Here is a 21,334-nt window from a genome sequence, read left to right on the forward strand (position 1 = left end):
TTCCTCAAGCTGTGTTCCATCAGCAATCCACACAGCCCACACAACAGATGCGAAACCATAAGCTCATTGGAGCCTGCTGGGCCCAGTCCACAGGCCTTCTTTTTTCCCCTGGGCTGAGGCGCAACACCTTACAGCCCTCTCCAACCTCATTTCAACAGTGACTTAACATGCAGGCAGTAAGATTTAAGATTTTAATATCATAAATCAGGGTCAGACCTGCCTCTCATGGCCAGGTCCCTTCTGGAGCCTCCTATCTTCATATTGCCTGGAAGGCTGCCTGCAGCCAGGGCTTCTCATTTCCTAGGAAGGACCAAGCATCAGCCTGAGAAAGGAGGCAACAGCAGCAAGGTGGAGACAGAAACTTGTGCAGGTGCATATGTATATGTACTTACTTGTGTGGACACATGTAAAGTGTCGGTTTACAGACCCTGGCTCAGGGACAGTCTAGGATGGGAGAGGAGGTAGGGCACAAAGAAGCATATCTTTTCTCCTTGGCACCTTGGACTCACCCATCCCAGGGACAGACATATGGGGTAGCAGGATACTCATCCCTGGGGCTCAGCCTTCAGGACTAGAGCCCTTTTAAATCTAGTGAAGTCACAGATCCAGTCTGTGGGGATACTAAGTCTGTCTTTTTTTGAAAGCCCTAGAAGGGTGGGAGGTAAGAAGTAAAGAGAGACAAGTCTCTTCTAGAAGAACTTGACACCACGGCCATCGCTGACGGTGATGATCTCAGCCTTGTGCTCCTGCTGTAGAGCCTGCAGAGCCCGAAGTAGGGTTGCCTCATCCAGACCATGGAACTCTGGACAGGAAGAGATGGACAATTAGGGAGGTTCAGTTCCTAGGTGCACTGAAGAGAACAGCCAAACTGGAAACTGAGACATTCCAGAGCCAGGGTATTCACATGCCATCTACACTGCTGCATACGCCACCCACATTTACTGGGCACTCCTTAAGAGTAAGGGTGGCAGGCCATTTCTTAAGGACAATACCTGATAAATCACCTCCCATTCCCCTAATCTTACCCCTGTTGCAAAATTCAGAGATTATATCTATCTGCCAGTCTTCCCTATTATGTAGTTCTGAATGTTGTGGGCATTACTAACATTTTTATTTATAACAACTTCATTAAGATATCATTGACATAAAAATTGTATAAGTTGTACAACTTGATATTTTTATATACATGTGCATTGTGAAATGATTGTTGCAATCAAGCCAATTAATATACCTATTATCACTATATTAAAAAAAAAAAAGTAAGGGCAGAAGAAAGCCTAAGTCAGCAAAAAGTGAGTTCAGGCTTATTTCCTCCTCTCTGGTTCTCCCGTAACCCCAGCCCCCACAGCCCTCCTGTCCCTTGCTCCCATTAGTGTCTGATGCACGTGAATGACACCATCTGCTTTTGGGGCACAAAGAAGGGGCCCTGCCAATCAGCCCTCTGGAAGCCAGGGCCCTTGTCACCAGATACTGACTCTAACTGCATATTTGAACAAATTAGGGTCTGTCTTAACACAAAAAAGTACAGCCACTAGCCCTCACTAGAGACTGTTAAAGTCCAGCACTGATATCCTTCTTAGTTGAAAGGGACAGAGCTAGGAGCCAAAGGCCAGCTGAGTATAGAGATATGGAAAGATATTGCAGGGAAATGTGAGAGGCACCAGGCAAGCCCTGACAGGCTTGCTCACCTCACCTCCTGCATGGGCCCAGCTCAAGTCAGGGAGACTGCATTCAGAAGAAGGCTCCAGCTTTGCCCAGCCTGAATGATGGACTGGGCCAGGCTACAGCACTGAAGTCATGGGGTGATGGTGGGAGTAGCAAGCAGAGGCCTGCAGGGCAGTGGAACAGCCAAGAGTAGTAAACTCTGCCGAAGCATCCAGGAACTAAGAGAAAGGGAGGTACCCCCTGTTGCCCCAGTAAAGACTGGAATGTTTGGTGATCCTGGGGATCAGGATAAGGAGTCAGAGAGAAAAAAACTAAGAAAGTGTTTACACTATGTAAGAATCAAAGAGACTACAAATCCTTGCCTGGCCAAAAAACAAAGTATTTAAATGGGTTGGGGGTGGGGCTGGGGGTGTTGGCCCAATTCCTTTAGCTGACACCCACAAATCTTGAGCCCTCTAAAAGAATAAAGGGTGAAAGAGAGCCTGAGTCAGCAAGGAACAAGAGTTCAGGCTTAATCCCCCATGCTGGCTCCTCAACTGGCATCTACAGCAGTAATTCTTAACTTTTCATGGGTAATACATGCCCTGGAAATCTTGTAATGTTAAGTCTATCCCTAGAAAAATGAACATATAGCCAGGCATGGTGGCAGCTAGGGAGAGGCACCTGGTTTTGAACTCACGATCCTCCTGCCTCCCAGCAGCCAGAGAGACCGAGGCAGGAGGATCATGAGTTCAAAATCAGCCTCAGCAACTTAACAAAATCCTAAGCAACTCAGTGAGACCCTGTCTCTAAATAAAATATAAAAAAGGGGTTAGGGAGTTAGGGATATAGCTCAGTTGGTAAAGTACTTGCCTCACATGCACAAGACCCTGGGTTCAATCCCCAGCACCACAAAAAAAAAAAAAAAGAGGGTTAGGTATATGGTTCAGTGGTTAAGTGCCCTTGGGTTCAATCCCTGGAACCAAAAATAAAAAGCACATATACCCCCATAAACAATACTAGGGTTTTGGGGGGGGGGGGGGTTGGATGCGAGTTTTTTTGTATGAAATCTTTGGATATGGGTTAAGAACTTTTGTATTGTGGAATTCAGAGGCATAGAAATCAAAGTAGGATTGGAGAAAGGAGGTTCCTGATGATAAAATTGAAGAAGGAAAAGGCATTTACCCTCATCCTCTGTGTCCTCCCCATTGGTCAGTTCATACAGGGTAAATACAGAGTTATTTTGGCCACTCCTGGAAACCTGTAGACACAGAAAATGAGGTTAAATAAGAATTAAGAGACTCCTGAGAGAAGGTAAATTCACAGCTCTACTGCTTTCATCCATGAATGGTACTTATTCCCAATCCAGAACTTATGGTCACTTCTGCAGAGTGGCCCAAAACCCACAATCCAACAGGTGCTATATTTATATATGTACACACACATTTAAAACCACTAAACCACAGGCCTTCACGTGCCTGGAGAGTGACCTCTCACTCTGGTTGTTTTCCTGTTTCAGGAATGGGTGGTGTGTGCTTGTTATATTTGGGTTGTTGATGCTTCCTCCCCTCCTTTCTCCCTTGGGAATGTTTGGGGTTGGTGGTGGCTAGGAATTTGGGGAGAGAGTGTATTCTGTCCCTAAACCCACACTCCTTCAGAAAGCCTCATTCATGTGGATAGCTCCATAAGAGTGCAGTGGGGGAAGGGCCCCAGGTTCTCCCCCCACCACCACCCTTCCTTTCCCCATTTATCTCCTGTGGCCAGAGGCTCCAGCCCACAATAGCACTTATAGTTCCCAGTACTGCATTCTCTAAACATGGCCTCATGTACCCTCTGGCCTCCTACAGCCAAAGAAAGGGAGGTTCTATGTAGCCAGAGAAATTGAGTCACTGAGGGTGTTTGCATGGAAGGCCTACACTTCCTCTCTGTCCCTTTCCCACTTTGCCAAGTCTGAATCTGGGAATACAAGATATCTGTTTGGGCACAGGTAAAATTTTCTTTTGCCATGGGTCACTTCTTAGTACTTGGCAGCAAGATGGTCTCACCCACTGATAAATGAGTTTCCCCCATTCTTCTGGCCTCCGCCACATGATCAGGAAGCTAGATTTGTTCTTATCCAACCACTCGAGATTCCCTGTAAAAACAGACACTTATGAATGCATCATGCTCTATAAGAGGGACAAGGAAGGCCGAGGTTGTGGCTCAGCGGTAGAGCACATGCCTGGCACATGCAAGGCCCTGGATTTGATCCTCAGCACCATATAAAGATGAATAAATAAAATAATGGTATTGTGCCTAACTATAACTATAAAATAAATATAAAAAAAAAAAAAACAAGGAGGACTACTAGGGTGGGATAGAGTGGAAGAGACTGCTTTCAGAATAATATTTTACTATCTACAAGGCACCCATTCTCCTTAGCCCATCTCAGACATTTCAATTTTGTACACAAATGAGGGGAAAGACTCAGGAACGAGGTTGTCAAGTGTACAGAGTGCTCTGGGCTTGCAGGCAAGGGACAGAAAAATTACTAAAGGGAAAAGATATGTCCTAATCTGCCCTCAGGAAAACCCAAGTAAGAAGAAAAATAAGAAATCTGGGGACTTGAACCCACCTTTCTTCCTTAGTTCCTCTAACACAATCTGAATTGATTCCACAGGAAGTTTCCCTGGTTTAAGGTTAAGGGAAAGGCATACATTTGAATTGGGTTGGATAATAATTCTCAGAGCTAATCCCATGCTAAGAACCACCTTCCTTTCCTCTCCCCACAAACATGCTTGCAATTTCTGGACAAGATATAATTGGATTTGAATACACAACTATAATCTCAGCAATTTAGGAGACTGAGACAGGAGGATTGTAAGTTTGTGGTCAGCCTCTATAACATAGGAAGAGCCTGTCTCAAAATAAAAAATAAAAAGGACAGGGATATGGCTCAGTGGTTAAGCACGCCAAGGTTCAATCTCTAGAACAACAACAATAACAACAACAAAAAAAGGCATTTCCTGGATATTCTGACACTTTTTTTCCCCCCTCACAGTACTGGGGATTGACCCTCACAAATTAGATATTCTAGGAAGAAAGGTTAAAAAAAAAAATTCCAGTTAGAAAGAAGAGCTTTCGAAAATGAAAGGTACTACTGTTCCTCATCCTGTGTTCTCATCTTTCTTCATCCTCTCTCCATAGATATTTAAGGGGTGAATCAGGCAGCAAAAACAAATGATCCTCACTTCAGAGAAGTGGGGTGAGTGGAGAAAATTATTAAAGATAGTATCGAGTTTGAGTCTCACACAGAGAAAACAGAGAAGATTTAAATTGTCAAAATGGGATCTGGTTGAAACGCTTGGCATCTGGCTTCAAGGCAGAGATTCTAAGATTGGAGCACTAATCGCTGTCAAGGACAGGAGGGTTTGGTACTACGCCTGGGAGGTAAAACGAAGGCTCTCGCTGTTTTCCAAGTTCAGTTTGGGTAGAAACCTACCTAATGTGGGGAAAGTGGGAGGGAGGTGAAGTCCGGACTTGTGGAAAAGTGTGGAAGTGCATGTGTGTGGGCTGTAGAAGAGCCTGAGGGAGGATACGCTGTAGCTTGACGTTGTTGAAGAGTGGGCTCTCCTGCGCTTCCATCACCGTCATGCTGGACTGTTTGTGCAGGCGGCAGAAAGACAGGACCAGCGAGCACCAGGCAGCCAGTTGCTTCTGCCGAGTGTCCACGTTCGGCTGTAACCTGCCGGGTGGAGGGAGTAGAGTGCAGAATTACAGGACGCTAGAGGCAGCACTTGCCCCTGGGCGCGTCTGGAGGAGAAACGTGGGGAACTAAGAATGATAGCGGCTGGATCCTTTCTACACCCCCCACCCAAGTGATGCATCAGGACTGAGCCCAGGGCCCCGGGGAGGAGAGGGGAAGGTACAGCGGGGCTTCTCGGGGTCCCAGCCTCACGTAAAGAAGGGCGGGAAGCGGTACTGCCACGGCCACTCGAAACTCATCGCCATCGTAGTAGCCCAGAAAACACGGAACCTCCGCACACGGGACTTCCGGCATCCGCATCAGCACGTCCGGGCAGGAGGCACAGCAGAAAGGTTCCGGACACCTTCTAGGAGACTGACGGCCCGACGGAAGGGCTTTCTGTGATCAGCCAGTCCTCTGCCATTATCCTTAAAAGCTTTATCTTTTAGACCAGAAAGAGCCTTATGAAGTCTTCTGGTTCGATGTCAGAAAAGGGAAGTGAGTTCCCCAACGCAGCATAGTTTGTTAGTAGAACACCAGTAGAACCCAGGTCTCTAGACTTAGTTCCACTGTACTACGCACCTTTTAATATTAACATGCATGTCAGTTACCATTTAATTAAAACTCCCCACGATTTTACAATCTCTTTGATTCCTGTGTCTTTGACTCCACCGTTCCTCAGTCTCCGTCTTTGTAAGTTGTATCACTAGAGACAGCTCTGCTTCCAAAGACAGGGCTGCTATCTTTCTCACCTCACCCAAGTCCTCAACCTCCTAGTCTCAAGTTCCAGGAACCCTTTTGATGTTATCTGCCTCCTTACACAGTTGGTCAGTTCCCAAACCAGAATTGTTGCTCTATGCCCCCCACCCCCATCCTCTTTTTTCCCTATTTTATGAGTTTGAGGTCAGGCATGTGAACCCTTTAGTCGTTCTCTCTTTGTCACTATATTTGATTCATACAAAGATTCCTCACCACTTTTACTCCTTCTTTTACAAGAGTCACCCTTAGACCTGTCTTCTCACCTCACCTTTCCAACTTCCTTCAGGACTTCTCTTTAATATTCTGTCTCTCTTTTCCCTGGTTCCTTTCCTTTAGGACACAAACATGTTTAGGCCATCCCTATTTAAATATATGCATACCCTTAATCCTGTCACCTCAATTTCCTGTCTGATCTTTAACCTTTATTTCACACCAGTCCATCATTGGGCATAGTTTATGGTCCACAGAGCAATCAACAAATATTTTTTTAATTATTATTTTTTAATATTTATTTTTTAGTTGGACACAATATCTTTATTTATTTATTTTTATGTGGTGCTGCGGATCGAACCCAGGGCCTCACACATGCTAGGCAAGCGTTCTACCGCTGAGCCACAACCCCAACCCTAATCAATCAGCAAATATTTGCTGAACGAATGAATTTATCAGCTTCCTCAGAGACCACCATTTTCTTGGCCTCTTTGATGCTTTTTTCTATGACTACCTCTTTGATCTTATCTCTGTCTCCATTTTTCCCCTCATTCTTCAAAGGTGGACATTTCCTTGGAGGTTCTTTTTTTAATTTTTTAGTTGTAGTTGGACATAATACCTTTATTTTATTTATTTATTTTTATGTGGAGCTGAGGATAGAACCCAGGGCCTCACACGTGCTAGGCCAGCACTCCACCTGAGCTACAGCCCCAGGCCCTCAACCTTCTTTTCAATACACCTTATCTCTTAGAGCTCTTATCCCTCCTGTGGGTTCATATTGCCTTTCTGTGCTGAAGACTCTCAAACCTCTATTTCCAGATCTAACCTTTTCCCACTGAACCCCATTTCTAATTCTTTGTGGGACATAACAGCTTGTTCCACTGTTTCCTCATATTGCACATCCTTTTCTTCAGGCCAATTCCTCCTCCTAATGGTCCTCTTCTATTATTACTGCTATCATTATTCTAATAACTCAAGTTCAATGTTTAAGTTGCCCCTAACTTCTCTCTCCTTTATCCCCGCCATATCCAAGTCCTACTGGTTTACTCCTTTTTTTTTTTTTAACTTTATTTTATTTATTTATTTTAATGTGATGCTGAGGATTGAACACAGTGCCTCGCACGTGCTAGGTAAGCACTCAACCACCAAGCCACAACCCCATCCCTGCTCCCCTGAGGTTTTTTTTGTTGGGGGAGGGTACTAGGGATTGAATTCATGGGCACTCGACCACTGAGTCACATCCCCAGCCCTATTTTGAATTTTATTTAGAGACAGGGTCTCATTGAGTTGCTTAGCGTCTCACTTTTGCTGAGGCTGGCTTTGAATTCAGGATCCTTCTGCCTCAGCCTTCTGAGCCACTGGGACTACAGGTGTGTGCCATTGCACCCGGCCATGTCTTCATTTTTCAAGCTTGGATTACTGTGATGATTTCCTAATTTATCTCTCTTTCTACTCTTTCCCCTTCAAGAATGCACTCCATCTAAGGCCTTGTCATATCCCAACTCAACAAACACCCTTCTGTGACCACACCTGTGATGGTTTCAGCTAAGTGTGATTCCCTCCTTCCTTTGCACTTGAATAAAATTTGGGTTGTATTGCTTACATGTCTCTCATTACATATTCCATCATTTTTATGTGTACATATGTCAAATTTCCCACTAGATAAAAGCCACTGAGGGCAGAACAGATTCTAACCTACCTTTCCAACAGCCACACCATACACAGTGTCTTATACCAATAGCCCCCAGATGTAAATCAATAAAACTTGGTAAAAGCAAATATGTGCCAAGAAGAAGTAGATATATTCTTGGGGAAGATGGTTGTATTCATAGAGATACAGCAAATATTTATTTCAGCTGAAACCTCACAATAGCTTAGGAGGGCTGGGGTTGTAGCACAATGGTACAGTGCTTGCCTAGCACATGTGAGGCACTAAGTTCCATCCTCAGCACCACATAAAAATAAATAACATAAAGATATAAAAAAGAAACATCTTTAAAAATATGTATCCTTAGGGAACAGATATGTCTCTATAGGGACAAGTGTTTTCTGAAAGAAGTATGTCTCTGGGAATAGGTACATGCCAGGAAACACAGACATATATCTATGGCATAGAGAGGCATGACCCAGGAAATGGACATGCATGTATTCGGAGAGGCAGATATTTCAACAAGGAAAGTTTCTAAGGTAGCCAAGTGTGCCACAGGAATAAACAGTGTCTCCATGGAGAACAAAGTTGTAATTGTTTTTAGTGACCTGGCAGGTGAGTCCAAGCAAGGGCTGGAGATGAGGATTCCATAGTGAGAACCCTTATTAACCAGGAAACATTGTTCATATAAGAAATGGTGAGTTTGGGCTGGGGCTGTAGCTCAGTGGTAGAGTGCTTTCCTCACATGCATGAGGTACTGGGTACAATCCTCAGCATCACATAAAAATAAATAAATAAAATACAGATATTGTGTCCATCTACAACTAAAAAATTAAAAATAATAATATTAAAAAAATGGTGAGGGCTGGGGATGTGGTTCAAGCGGTAGCGTGCTCGCCTGGCATGCGTGCAGCCGGGGTTCGATCCTCAGCACCACATACAAATAAAGATGTTGTGTCCGCCGAAAATTAAAAAATAAATATTAAAAAAAAAAGAAATGGTGAGTTAGACAGTTCAGTGTAATCCCAGTAACTTGGGAAGCTGAGGCAAGAGGATGGCAAAATTGAGGTCAGGCTCAGCAACTTAATGAGACCCTGTCTCAAAAATAAATGAAAAGGATGTAGCTCAGTGGTAAAGCACTTCTGGATTCAATCCCCCAGAACCAAAACAAAAACAGAAATGGTGAGTTGCATATAAGGGCTAGCTAAGTCCCTAGAAAGTATAACAGTATATCAAGGTGAAATATCATATTGATATGTCTCAGGAATCGGATAAAAGATCAAGCTAAAAGTCAGTGGCTACTACAGAGAGGACAGTTCTCTGACCCCAGGATCCAAATGCTCCTCCGCCTTGAGCTTCTTCCACATCATATACATCTTCTGGTCGTTGGTTTAGTAGACACCAGAGGGCAGTGTGTGGCCAGTCTATAGGCCACACCCTGTCCAGGACACTGTAGGATCTAAGCCAATGACCTGGAGCGGGAATGGTGAGCCTAGCTGAGGAAGCCCCCACTGCCTTTGGCATCAATCTGGAGGTCCTTAGGGATTGATTCCCTTCGCTTGTCAGGTTTCTGCTTCCCAGGTTCTGGGAGTAAACTGAGGCATGAAGAAGGGGAGAAGTAGGGGCTTCCAGGTAGCCACCCTTTCTTCTTGCTAAAGATTCTACCCTTGCCCCTCCCCCCACCACATTCTCAATCAGAGGCTCCCAGCTGCTGTCCAGACCGGAAGGGAGTCTCTTCCTGCTCCTTTCCTGGAGCTGGATTTGGACAGAGGCAGGAAAGGCTCCTCCCTGGGAGGAAGAACTATAGGGGTATGGCTTTCATGTGAGGGTGGGGGCAGGTGAAGTGAACAGAATAGTGAAGCCATCTAGAGTCTTCCAGCTCCTCTACCCAGAGCTGAGTGCCTGTGGGACTGGCAGTGACTGTGGACACAGGCACCACTTGAATGGGGTAGGGGACATTGTACAAAAAAACAGAAATTTTATTTTGAAGATTACAGAACTTGTGCCATGATGCTGACTCACCTCCATTTCCACCAATCCAAGGATTTGCAGTGGGTGTGAGAGTGAGAAAAGTGGGTAGGGAGGGGAGGAGAGAGAAGTAACATGAAGGTTTTGAAGTTCAGGCTACCCTAGGCCTGGGTCTCACTGTCTTTACTCCTCCATACCACAAGAGTGACAAGGAAGGGGATGAGGCAGATGGGGGCTATGATCATGGCCAAGAGCACATCCTCCGGGGGATCAGAGAAGCTGGGCTGCACCAGGGAGCAGTTGGCAAAGTGAATCAGGTGGGTATCAAAGATGATCTTCTCTGCCCAGGGATTGGGGAAGCCCAGGCCAAACTCCTCCGCCTCATGCTCCAAGCAATCCCGAAGTTCACTATAAGGCCTGCAGGGCAGTAGAGGAATGGAGTAAGGGAGGGGTTGGGTCCAGGAAGAGGAGGTTTACTCCAAACCCACTTAGGGTTCAACCCCTAGCCTGAGTCCCCTTCAGCACTGCCCCTACCTGCTAATCACGGTCCAGTCACACCAATCCTTTTCAATGGAGTCCATATACATCTTATAACCTTGCCAGCAAAGTAGGGCATTTGTCTTATAATCTTCCACGGTCTTTCCTGTAGGTACAAAAGCTGCATTATGACCACATCCCCTGGCTCTCCCTTCAAACCCTCTGGCCCAGGTATTTCCAACTGGAGCTCCTGACCTTGTCTTCAAGCATGGGAACCTCTCCAAAAGTTTCCCTAGAAGACACTTTGGCTGAGAGGAGAACCCAGCACTGGAATCTTTTAATGACTTCCACATGCACAGCACTTCTTATCCCAGCCTGAGGAGCTTCTCCACATACACCTTTTCCTGAATCTTCTCATTCACATGTGAGGTGGGCTAGCTCAAGGCTGGACAGGAGGTGTTTTTGTTTGTTTGTTTTGTTTTTTGTGGGATGAGAGGGAATAGCATCACAAGTAATCCTAAGAGAGGAGTTTAGTGAGGCACCAACTGGGATTGGGCCCGCCTTGTAGCAAAGAGACCCTCCCCACTAACCTGGCTCTCCTCTTGCCCTTGGCCACTCTCTCACACCTTTGGGTACCCACCTTCTGACTTCAAGCTGTCCTGGATGGGAGAAGGTTGAGCCAGGGATTCCTGGGGCTTCAGCAGAGCTGTGGGAAGAAATGGGAGAGAAGGGTGGAATGGTGGGTTCTGGGCAGTGGAGCCTGCTTGGGGATTGGGAGCTAAAATCCTGAGAAGTCAGGGCTACCTTGGAAGAGAAAGAGGAATAATCCACCCTCTCACGGGATGTCTTCGTGCGGGGAAGGGACAGGCTGGTACCAGCTGCTTCCCACTCGCATCCAGGCCCAGAGCCCCATCCCTCCTGGGCAGCCCAGGACCTCCCAAGACCTCTCTGCGGGGTCCCCGCTGGCACCCCAGCTTTCCCTGAGAGGGGAGCAGCTCGCCTGCGTCCTCCCCGAGGTGGGACTGGGGGCCGCCAGAAGGACAGCGCTGCCCTGCACTTCAGTCTGCACCCGTACTGGGGCGGGTGCTGGCCTCGGCCATCCAGCTCCCCTCCTCTCCGGGGCTTCCCGCGCCTCCCGCCCGGGCCCAGGGACGCAGCGCTCACCGCCCAGCAGGAGGAGGAGGAGGCGGAGCGCTGTCGGCCACCCCGCGCGGGTCTCGGGGAGCCGCGAGCTGCCGCCGGTGCGCTCCGCACGGAGCAAAGTCATCGCGCGGCGAGGAGGCAACGGGGAGCGGCGGAGCTGAGCCGAGCCGGAGCGGGGGAGCCTATATCCCCGGCCCCAGCCGCAGGAAGCCGCGCAGCTTCCTCGCAGGGGCTGGGACGGCTGCGGCCACGTGGGGGGCGGGGGCGACGCCCGGGGCCGGCGAGCTGGAGGGGGAGTCGCTGCCGCACCCGCGCCTGGCGCCCGTGGCTCCCTCCGCCTAGCCGGCTTTGGCCCACGCTCTTTTCCATCTCACCCTGCGGGGCTGGACAGCTCCCCTCATAACCTCAGTACGGGAATCTGTTTCCTGGGCCCGGCTGAGTGGCGCCCAGAGTCTCCCGTCAGATTCTTGTTGCCCCCTCCCTTTCGGAACGGGAGGGGTGGAGGCGAGCTGCCCTCCCCGACCTGGAGAGGAGGGAGGGGGCTGGGAGCTCCTAGGGCCTCTCAACGCAGCAGTATCTACGGCAGGGGGCTGGGGCACGCTTGGGCCGTGGGGGAAGGGGCGCCTGGAGCTGGGCCGGCTGCTCAGAGTTCTTTTTCCCTGGGAACACCCACTGATGTCAGCCTGTCTGCCAAAATCTGGGAAAAGAGGGAGCCGGCTCTACTGAATCTGGAGAAGGGGAGAAAGCCTGCGAAGCGAAGCGGGATAGCAAAGAAAACAGCCAATTACTCTCCCTTCAAGTCACCTCCCGGGTCCTAGACCCTCAAACCTGCATTGGCCTGTGGGAGGACAAAAGTAAGATGACTACGTTCCCAGGAGAAAGGTGGCCACACTTTTCAGGACCAAAGTTTCTAGAAAGGGGATTGAGCCACTTAATGTGTAAGGTGGAATTATTATTATTATTGCCTGAGTTCAAACTCAGGGCGTTGCATATATGCTTTACCACTCAGCTATCCCTCCAGCCCCAAAGCAGGTATATTATTTTCATCATTTTACAGAGAAAGAAGGTACAGCTCAAGGAAAGAACCCCACACTTGAATTCAAAACCTCTGGGTCCTAATTTTATCTTTCTACTTCCCAGCAACACAGCACAGATTTGCCTTCAGGGCTGCTGATGTAAAAAAATGTGGACATTGCCTTCCTCCCTAAACTGTAGTGAGGGTGCCATATGTGGAAGGGCATTAAAATCACTGCAAATACTAGTTTCCTCCTTTCCTAAGTGACTAGCCTAAGATCACACTGCTGGGAATCCTGAAGGCTGAGCCTGGGCCCTCAGAGGCCCTGCCTTCTGCCAGAGAACAGCTGCCTCTGTGTTCTCTCTGCTTTATTATCTTGAAGCAGCCAAGGAGCCCAGGAGCTGGTTTGGCCATGACTTTCAACTCCCAGACACACAGCTGTCAGCACCAACTTTGCTAATTACTCCCAGATTCTGACCCTTGGACTCAACTGCTGCTGTTGTCCCAGTTTACTGATTGCTGCCCATCACAAATTATGATCTTTCTTGAAGTCTTCATCTCAGAATCTCAAGCTCTTACATCCTGGCCACATGGCATGTTATCCTGCTCCATGACTAGAATCAAGAGATTGCTTTAGCAAGGCATCTGTGGGAGAGGGGAGATGGCCTTCTTGTTACATGCCCCAAAGCCCTCCTACTAATGATCATTCCTGCAATGGTGCAGATAAAAGCCAGGCGGCCCCACTTCAGGCTGGGGACCAAATCTGTCCCTTCTCTTCTTCCCAAGATTGCCCTTTCCAAGAAGGAAGCATGAGTAAAAGGGAGGTTTCACGGTGCTAAAATAGGAGGAGGGAGCAAGGAGCAACACAAGGTAAACAAGCCATTTCCACTGGATGGGCCAGAAGCACATGAGACTATTGTGGGGTTAGGAAAGAGGTCGCAGTCAAGATTAAATGTAAGAGTTCAAAGCCAGCCTCAACAGCTTAGCAAGGCCCTGGGCAGTTTAGCAAGACCCTATGTCTAGATTAAATATTAAAAAAGGGCTGGGGCCAGGCACAGTGATGCATACCTGTAATTCCAGCAGCTCCAGAGGCTGAGATAAGAAGATCAAGGGTTCAAAGCCAGCTTCAGCGAAGGCAAGGCGCTAAGCAACTCATTGAGATCCATCTCTAAATAAAATACAAAATAGGGCTGGGGATGTGGCTCAGTGGTTGAGTGCCCCTGAGTTCAATCTCCAGTACTAAAAAAAAGAAAGAAAAAGGTTAAATGTGATAAAAGCAACTGTTGGGTTGAATAGAGCAGTCTGGTACACTGGATAAAAAGATTCTGAAGGCAGACTCTGCCTCTGTCTTGCTGTGGAAACTTGGGCAGATCATTTTCCATTTCTGAAGCTCAACATTTTCATAGGTAAAATGGCCTTAGAATGAAAAAAGGAAAATACAAGCAACTTGATAGGAAGTGTTATTTTTGGCCTAGGGTTGGGGTTAAGTTTGCATCATGGTGGAGGACAGCTTATTGAATTCCTAAACTTGGGATTCAAACTCTCAAATAGGAGAATCTATAAATTTTCTCTCTTGATTTTTCTCTTCCCAGCAGCTGGATGTGTGGATTTGTTTTGTTGTTGTTGTTTGTTTGTTTTAAAGGGAGAGAGAGAATATATTTTTTTAAATATTTATTTTAGTTTTCGGAGGACACAACATCTTTGTTTGTATGTGGTGCTGAGGATCGAGCCTGGGCCGCACACATGCCAGACAAGTACGCCACCGCTTGAGCCACATCCCCAGCCCTGTGTATTTGTTTTTGTTTTTGGTACCAGGGATGGAACCCACAGGTGTTTTACCACTGAGCTACATGGTTATGTTGCTGAGGCTGGCTTCAAATTTGCTAGTCTCCTGCCTCAGTCTCCTAAATTGCTGGAATTACACCATCACATCCAGTTTGTGGGGATGTTTTATTGACCCCTTAGGGCATCCTAGTAACTGAGGATCTACTTTCAGGGTACTTTGGGGCTGACTGAGGACTGGTGACACATCTTCACCAGTCCTTCCACACATCTTCTTCTTCTCAGTAGTCATAGAAGATAATCTCATGATTGGCAACAATGGAAAAGGAAGGGCTTCATTCGGGACTGAGACTGATATCTTTCTAAGTCCACTTTTGCTTTAACTATTTAAAATATACTTTTTGCCAGGTACAGTGGCATATGCCTGTATTCCCAGCAACTCAGGGGGTTGACGCAGGAGAATTGCAAGTTCAAGGCCAGCTAAGGATGTAGTAAAGCACCCCTGGGTTCAATCCCCAGTACCCCAAAAATGAATAAATAAAAAAAACAATGTATGGCTGGGATTGTGGCTCAGTGGCAGAGCACTTGCCTCTCAAGTATGAGGCACTGGGTTCGATCCTCAGCACCACATAAAAATAAATAAATAAAATAAAGATATTGTATCCATCTGCAACTAATTTTTTTTTTAAAAAACACAATGTACTTTTTAATGCAAATATTACATGAATGTATACAAGTTGCAAAATATTTAATACAGGAGACTCTATTCCCCGACTCCTTTCTCACCTGCCCACAAATTTTGTATTTAAAAAAAATGAGATTTAATATCCCTGTTATTCAGTGACATTTTACACTCAACAACAGGTCTTAGATATCTTTCCATGACATTGTAGATGTGCCTCCTTCCTTTTCTTTCTTTTTTTTTTTTTTTAACATTTTTTAGTTGTATTTAAGGTTCTTAAAACTCCCGTATTCCTCTGTCCATGACTCCACCTCTCACCCCCTTTCAAAGAGAGGAATTTGATTCTGGTCTAGCTGGTCATTGTTGTGAGATATCTTGCCCCAATGTAGATTGATTCCTTCTGAGCAGAGACCCTGCTGCCTCATAAGTTTTTCTTCTTGTTACAGGCCAAGGGCCATCCTGCCTGGAACAGGAGCAGAGGTGACTCAACCCTTTGAAGGAATGCCATTTCTACTCTTCAGCCTCCCCACATACACCCACAGATCCAGAACAACACAGGAAGGAATCAAATGTACCGGGAACCTCCTACACCTCGAAATTCTACGGGGAACATCTTGCAATTAGTTTGCACATGCTGGCCTTTTCCCTAGCTGTCTGCAAAATAAAGAGCAGAGAACAAGAGAAGATGTGGGGGAGAGTAGGGGTCAGGGAAGCCAGAAGTCCTGACTGAGTCTTCCAAACCAGAGAGAGGAGATAGACTTCTTCAGAGGGAAGGAAGGCAGCAGGAAGAACCAGAGGAGCTGAGCTAAGGAGCAAGCTAGCTAAGAGACGGAAGATAAATGAAAGAGATACAACCACCCCATCTGTCCCCAGCTTCCTCATCTCCATAATGATGGCACACCTAGTATGAGGAGCTTGACCACCTCTGAGGGAAGAATGGTAATTGGAGAAAACTTTGTTTCCCAAGTTGGTAAAAAGGGGAAAAAATCAGCCATATTATTCATCAGCTGCTAATAGGACCTACCATTTATTGAAGATTCACCATGTGTTGGATTATGTGTTCTTTGACATATGTGCCAAGTGCTTTGCACACTTGTGCGTGTGATGCTGGGGATCAAAGCCAGGGCCCTACACGTGGCTAGGTGAGCGTTCTAACACTGAGTTCTACTCCTAGGCCCTTGGCACACATTCTTAAAGCCTCACCACCATAACATCAGAGTTATCTTTTTTACATTAGCAGAGAGTTTAAGGTCCCAGAGCTAGTAATTGTTAGAACCAGGACTTGAATTTAGGATAGCTTGATGCTAGGGTCCATGATTTAACCTTTATGATTTATTTCCCAAATCCCTCTCGCTCCAAATTGGAATATTGATTCCTTATTGTGTCTTTTGAGAGTAGGATTAACCCAGTCTTGTGCATGCTAAGCATGAACTCTACCACTGAGCTATACCCTCTTTTTTTTTTTTTTTTTGACTTTTTTTTAACTTTTTTTCTTTTTTAGTTGTAGTTGGACACAATACCTTTATTTTATTTATTTATTTTTATGTAGTGCTGAGGATCAAACCCAGTGCCCGGCACACGCTAGGTGAGCACTCTACCGCTGAGTCACAACCCCAGCCCCTGTTATTGGGTCTTCAGAGGAAGAAAGAATAATTTCCTCCAGAACCAGATGGACTACTCCAGAATTAAGAAGATTCCCAGACATCAGCATAAACCTCCTTCCCCCTCCCTCTCTGACCCAGGCTCGACTATGACATCACATAGTAAAGGCTGTTTTTCTGAAAAGAACCCAACCAAATTTACAAGAATGACACTCAGACAGCGTGACTGAGGAGGACCATTGCCAAGTGACCATAGCACACGCCCTTCAGTTTTGAGAACAGAGCTGGTCCCTCAGCACCTGGGGCTGACTCATCGTTGCTGTCAGGACCCAATGACAGATGCCAAGATTGCTCTCTCCCTCCCCCTGTTCCTCAGGGATGTCCTATAAAACCATCCCCAGGAACACTTCTGTCCTATCCCAGCACCCCAGGAGCTGGATGTTGTATAACATGGTGTACTCATGTTTATTTACCAAATCATGCCAAGTGCTTAATGCTTCATACAAATTGTTTCATTTAAAACTAATATCCCTATTAAATTAGATATTAGGAAGGGATAAGGAAGACTGGTCAGAAAGACAACCAGATAGGGATCCTGGCACAGAAAGCCTTCCCCACTGTGTACTTCCCCTCTCTTCACTGTGCTTACTTCACTGAAGGCAGTATCTTGTCACGTCCTTTCCCTTAATTAAGACCTTAGGGGCTGGGGTTGTAGCTCAGTGGTAAAGTGCTTGCCTCACATATGTGAGGCACTGGTTTTGATCCGCAGCACCACATAAACATAAAGATACTGTATGTTCATCTACAACTAAAAAATTTTTTTAAAAAAGACCTTAGTGCATTAGATGGACAACGAAGAAAAAAAAACTATGACATGAAATAAATTGTTTTCTAGATCATAACAAGAATCCAATGTATGTTAAACAAATACAATGCTCATAGACCATGTGTATTAAATGTGTGGTGTCTATAATATAAAGCTTAAGTAATATAAAGGCAATATTTTCCTCATTCCTAAAATGGGAATAATAATAATAAATCTCTTTTTTAATATTTATTTTTTAGTTGTAGTTGGACACAATACCTTTATTTCACTTACTTATTTTTATGTGGTGCTGAGGATTGAACCCAGGGTCTCGCACTTGCAAGGCGAGCACTCTACTGATGAGCCACAACCCCAGCCCTGATAATAATATCTCTAGATTATAAGATACAAAGCACTTAAAGCAGAACTTGGCTTATAGTCAATGTACATTATCATCATTGTTATTGCCATTGTGGTTAAGAACACACACTCTGGAATCAAGTAGACTTGGGTTTGAAGTTCAGATTCATTGCTTATTTGGCTTGTATGTGACTTTGTGCCAGTCACCTAACTCTTTTGAGCTTGTTTCTGATTTGCGAAATAGGGTTACTAGCACGTGTCTCACTAAGTAGCATAGATAATGCATGGGAAGCCTTTGGTCCCAATGCCTGGCACTTAGTAAGCATGCAATAAATAGAAGTTACTATCATAAAGTGTAACACCTCTACTTATGAAAACTATAAATCAAATATATTTTGAGATCTTTCCAGTCTCGTAATTTTGTTCTTTTCAGCAGTCATTTTATTGAAAAGAATGCAGATTTTGGAATCAGACCTAGGTTTGAATTCCAGCTGCCTTCTTACCACCATGTGGCCATGGGCAATATGGACAAAAGGGCCCAGTCTCCTTGTCTGTAAAATGAGAATAATAATACTTACCTTTCAGCATCTTGCAAGGCTTACATGGATTCACAAACACCGCCACGTCTAATGATTAAGTGAATGCTAAAAGCAATTGGTTAAATGTATAAATAAATGTGACTTATTTTTGTTCCTTTATATTCAGTATCATGGATGTAATCTGTGCATGTATGTATTTTGAGTAGTGGCCATTTATCTTGTTCTGAAAGGGTCTCTTTATCCTGGTGTCCTATCGTAACACACTGGGTTCAAAGGACTATAGAATCAGTACCATGAAGCCTTGCTGATAAGCCAGAGAACAGAGAAGGGGAAATCACAGAACCATGAGGAACTCCCCTTTCCTGCCTGGCTAGGATTTGTTTGTCTTCCTATACACATTGTTCCCTGCTGATACGGGATCTTTGGAGTATACAGCTTTGATTGGCATCTCTAGTACAGAGGAAGTAAGGAGCCTCTTAACTTACACAGGCTGTTTTCTTCTGGACTTTCAGATGAAAGTCCCAAGAACATTCTCTTTCTGGCACCACTGGTGAGAGAAAAAGCCATGGAGAGAATCCAGAATCATGATGTCAGAGACCTCAGGGAATGGAGGACGTAGAGAAGAGTGGTTCAGAGCATGGGTTGAAGGGTAAGAATGACTGGGTACAAATCCTGGTCATAGCACTTACTAGCTGCATAACCTGGGGAAAGTTCTGGAATCTGGAAAGTTTGGTGTCACACATCTATAATTCCAGCTACTGAGGTGACTGAGGCAGGAGGATGGTAAGTTCAAGGCCAACCTGGGCAACTTAATGAGATGCTATCTCAAAACAAAATTTTAAAAAGAAGCAGGGATCAGAAGACTGATGCAGGAGGATCCAAATTCAAAGCCAGCCTCAGCAAAAGCAAAGTACCAAGCAACGCAATGAGACCCTGTCTCTAAATAAAATACAAAATAGGGCTGGGGATGTGTCTCAGTGGTTAAGTGCCCTTGAGTTTAATTCCTGGCACCCTCCCCCACCCAAAAAAAAAAAAAATCAGGGCTGTAACCTAGTGGTAGGATAGAGCACTTGCCTAGAAGGCCCTGGGTTCTATCCCCAACACTACAAAAAACCAAACAAAAAAACCAAGAAGAAAAAAAGAAAAGCAATGAATCCCATCATTATGTATAATTATAATGTACCACTAAAAATATATTAAGGGGCTGGGGATATAACTCAGTTGGTAGAATGCTTGCCTTACATGCACAAGGCCTTGGGTTTGATCCTCAGCACCACAAAATTAGAAAATAGAATCTCTTAAAGCCTGGTTTCCTCAGTTGTAAAATGGGAACAAGGATATTTCTGACTTCATATGAAATGAGACAATCCTGTAAAGCACTTAGCACAGTGCCAGGCATATCATAAGTACTCAGTATTTGAAGGCTGCTACCATTTTTTCGAGTTCTGCCATTTCTCCTTTGCTTATTGAGGACCCTGAGAGCCAAAAAGGAAGCACAGCTCATTAGCTGTCCACCCGACCAGAGCTACTTCTCAGGCAGTGCTGTGCCAAAGGCGTGTCCCCAGAGATCAAGGCCCTGCATTAACTGTGCCTGAGAGAGCAAGAATGGGCAGCACCACCCTTGCTGAGGGCTTGGAGCTTTTACAGTATGTACAAAAAAAGGCATGAATCCCACCCAAGTAATCCCCAAAAGAGAAAGTTCCTTCCTGCTGGAATTATTTATTTTGTATTTAACAAAAGCTAAGAGAGCCCCATATAGTATTTTGGCTTGGAGGCTCAGAGTTTAAACTTATAACAAGCCACGGACAAGGGTTTATTGTGGGCCTGTTCTTACTTCCTGAATTGAATTCATTATTATGATCCCTAAGCAACTAGGGGTCAGGAGCTAAGTACCTAAGGCAGAAAACGTGTTTTCTGAGATCAGAGGACAAAATGTCCGGAATGGAAAGGTTTCAAAAATCGAGCTATGTTTCCAGGCTCCGTAATGTCCAGACCTCAACTTGCTTTGGAGTTGCCTTTGCCTCTAAGTATTCAGGGAGGGGTCTGGCACTTCAGCTAGCCCCACCAAGTCCTGGGCAGCGGCCCCAGTTTCTGGCGACCTTCGTGCAGACATTTAGGTTTGTGCTTTGCTTTGTTTTCTTGTTTGGTTCTTCACTGCAGGGTGGCCTTTCCCTGCTTCTGGGTGGGAACTGGGGGGAGGGAGGATGGTTTGCTCCCATCTCCACAGCTGTGTTTACACTTCTCTGTCAGGGACCAGTGTGGGGCCCAATCTTCCCTCAGTCCTCTGTGTCCCCTCTAAGAATTACTATTTAATATCTCTGTGGGCTTTACAAAGGAGGGGCAGAATGGGCCAAGGGGGCACCATTCAAAGGAGCTCAGGTTGTCAGGTTGGAAGGAAGGAATAGTGTACAAAGCCCCGAGTCTGGGAAACATCTTCTCCTTCCCTTTAAAAAAAAAAAAAAAAAAAAAAATATATATATATATATATAAATATATATATATATATATATATATATATATATATATTAGTTGTAATTAGAAACAATACTTTTATTTCACTTATTTTTGTTTATGTGGTGCTGAGGATCGAACCCAGGGTCTCACAAGTGAGAGGCGAGCAATCTACCACTGAGCCACAACTCCAGCCCTTCTCCTTCCCTTTCTACCAGTGGCCTGAGGACCAGCAGAGGATGAAAGTACACTTAGAACTCGGACATCCCAGAAAGATTAGAACATGTGATGTGTCATTTCTAATCACTGGGTTGAACAAAATCTTGCTTTGTGATGAGGATATGAGCACACAGAGATGGGAGTCTTTCCTCCAGCTTCATTATGGCCCGTGGTCAGAGATAACAACATGTTAAAGCCAGTCAGAGTATGCTAAAACACAGCAAATTAAAAAGGATTTAAGAAAACAATCCAGTAAATAATGCTCTTCTCCAGGGAACAAGTTGAGCTGGTATTAATCAGTATACTA

At 45.4% G+C, this 21,334-nt stretch overlaps 2 protein-coding genes across 2 annotated transcripts; both read right to left on the minus strand.

Moving 5' to 3' along the window:
• Positions 1-177: 177 nt before the first annotated feature.
• Positions 178-5,674, minus strand: Vps25 (vacuolar protein sorting 25 homolog). The gene is made up of 6 exons (XM_027947263.2): positions 5,582-5,674; positions 5,223-5,368; positions 4,259-4,312; positions 3,690-3,778; positions 2,830-2,905; positions 178-802 (listed from the first exon to the last, which is right to left on the minus strand). Exons 1-6 carry the CDS (start codon positions 5,632-5,634, stop codon positions 690-692), a joined length of 531 nt encoding a protein of 176 aa, XP_027803064.1. The 5' UTR covers positions 5,635-5,674; the 3' UTR covers positions 178-689.
• Positions 5,675-9,943: 4,269 nt separating this feature from the next.
• Positions 9,944-11,787, minus strand: Ramp2 (receptor activity modifying protein 2). The gene is made up of 4 exons (XM_027947270.2): positions 11,595-11,787; positions 11,071-11,136; positions 10,488-10,596; positions 9,944-10,370 (listed from the first exon to the last, which is right to left on the minus strand). The coding sequence occupies exons 1-4, from the start codon at positions 11,695-11,697 to the stop codon at positions 10,115-10,117; spliced, it is 534 nt and encodes a 177-aa protein (XP_027803071.1). The 5' UTR covers positions 11,698-11,787; the 3' UTR covers positions 9,944-10,114.
• Positions 11,788-21,334: the final 9,547 nt, after the last annotated feature.

Source organism: Marmota flaviventris, chromosome 17, assembly GCF_047511675.1.
Source record: "Marmota flaviventris isolate mMarFla1 chromosome 17, mMarFla1.hap1, whole genome shotgun sequence".
Taxonomy (NCBI): Eukaryota; Metazoa; Chordata; class Mammalia; order Rodentia; family Sciuridae; genus Marmota; species Marmota flaviventris.

Coding starts and splice junctions, on each gene's coding strand:
- Vps25 (XM_027947263.2), bottom strand. CDS start 5,634: ATGGCGATGAGTTTCGAGTGGCCGTGGCAGTACCGCTTCCCGCCCTTC. Junction 4,313..5,222: donor CAACAACGTCAAGCTACAGC/GTATCCTCCCTC, acceptor ACCTTAAACCAG/GGAAACTTCCTGTGGAATCA. Junction 3,779..4,258: donor AGAGGAACTAAGGAAGAAAG/GTGGGTTCAAGT, acceptor CTGTTTTTACAG/GGAATCTCGAGTGGTTGGAT.
- Ramp2 (XM_027947270.2), bottom strand. CDS start 11,697: ATGACTTTGCTCCGTGCGGAGCGCACCGGCGGCAGCTCGCGGCTCCCC. Junction 11,137..11,594: donor CCTCCTCCTCCTGCTGGGCG/GTGAGCGCTGCG, acceptor TTCTTCCCACAG/CTCTGCTGAAGCCCCAGGAA. Junction 10,371..10,487: donor GACTGGACCGTGATTAGCAG/GTAGGGGCAGTG, acceptor ACTGCCCTGCAG/GCCTTATAGTGAACTTCGGG.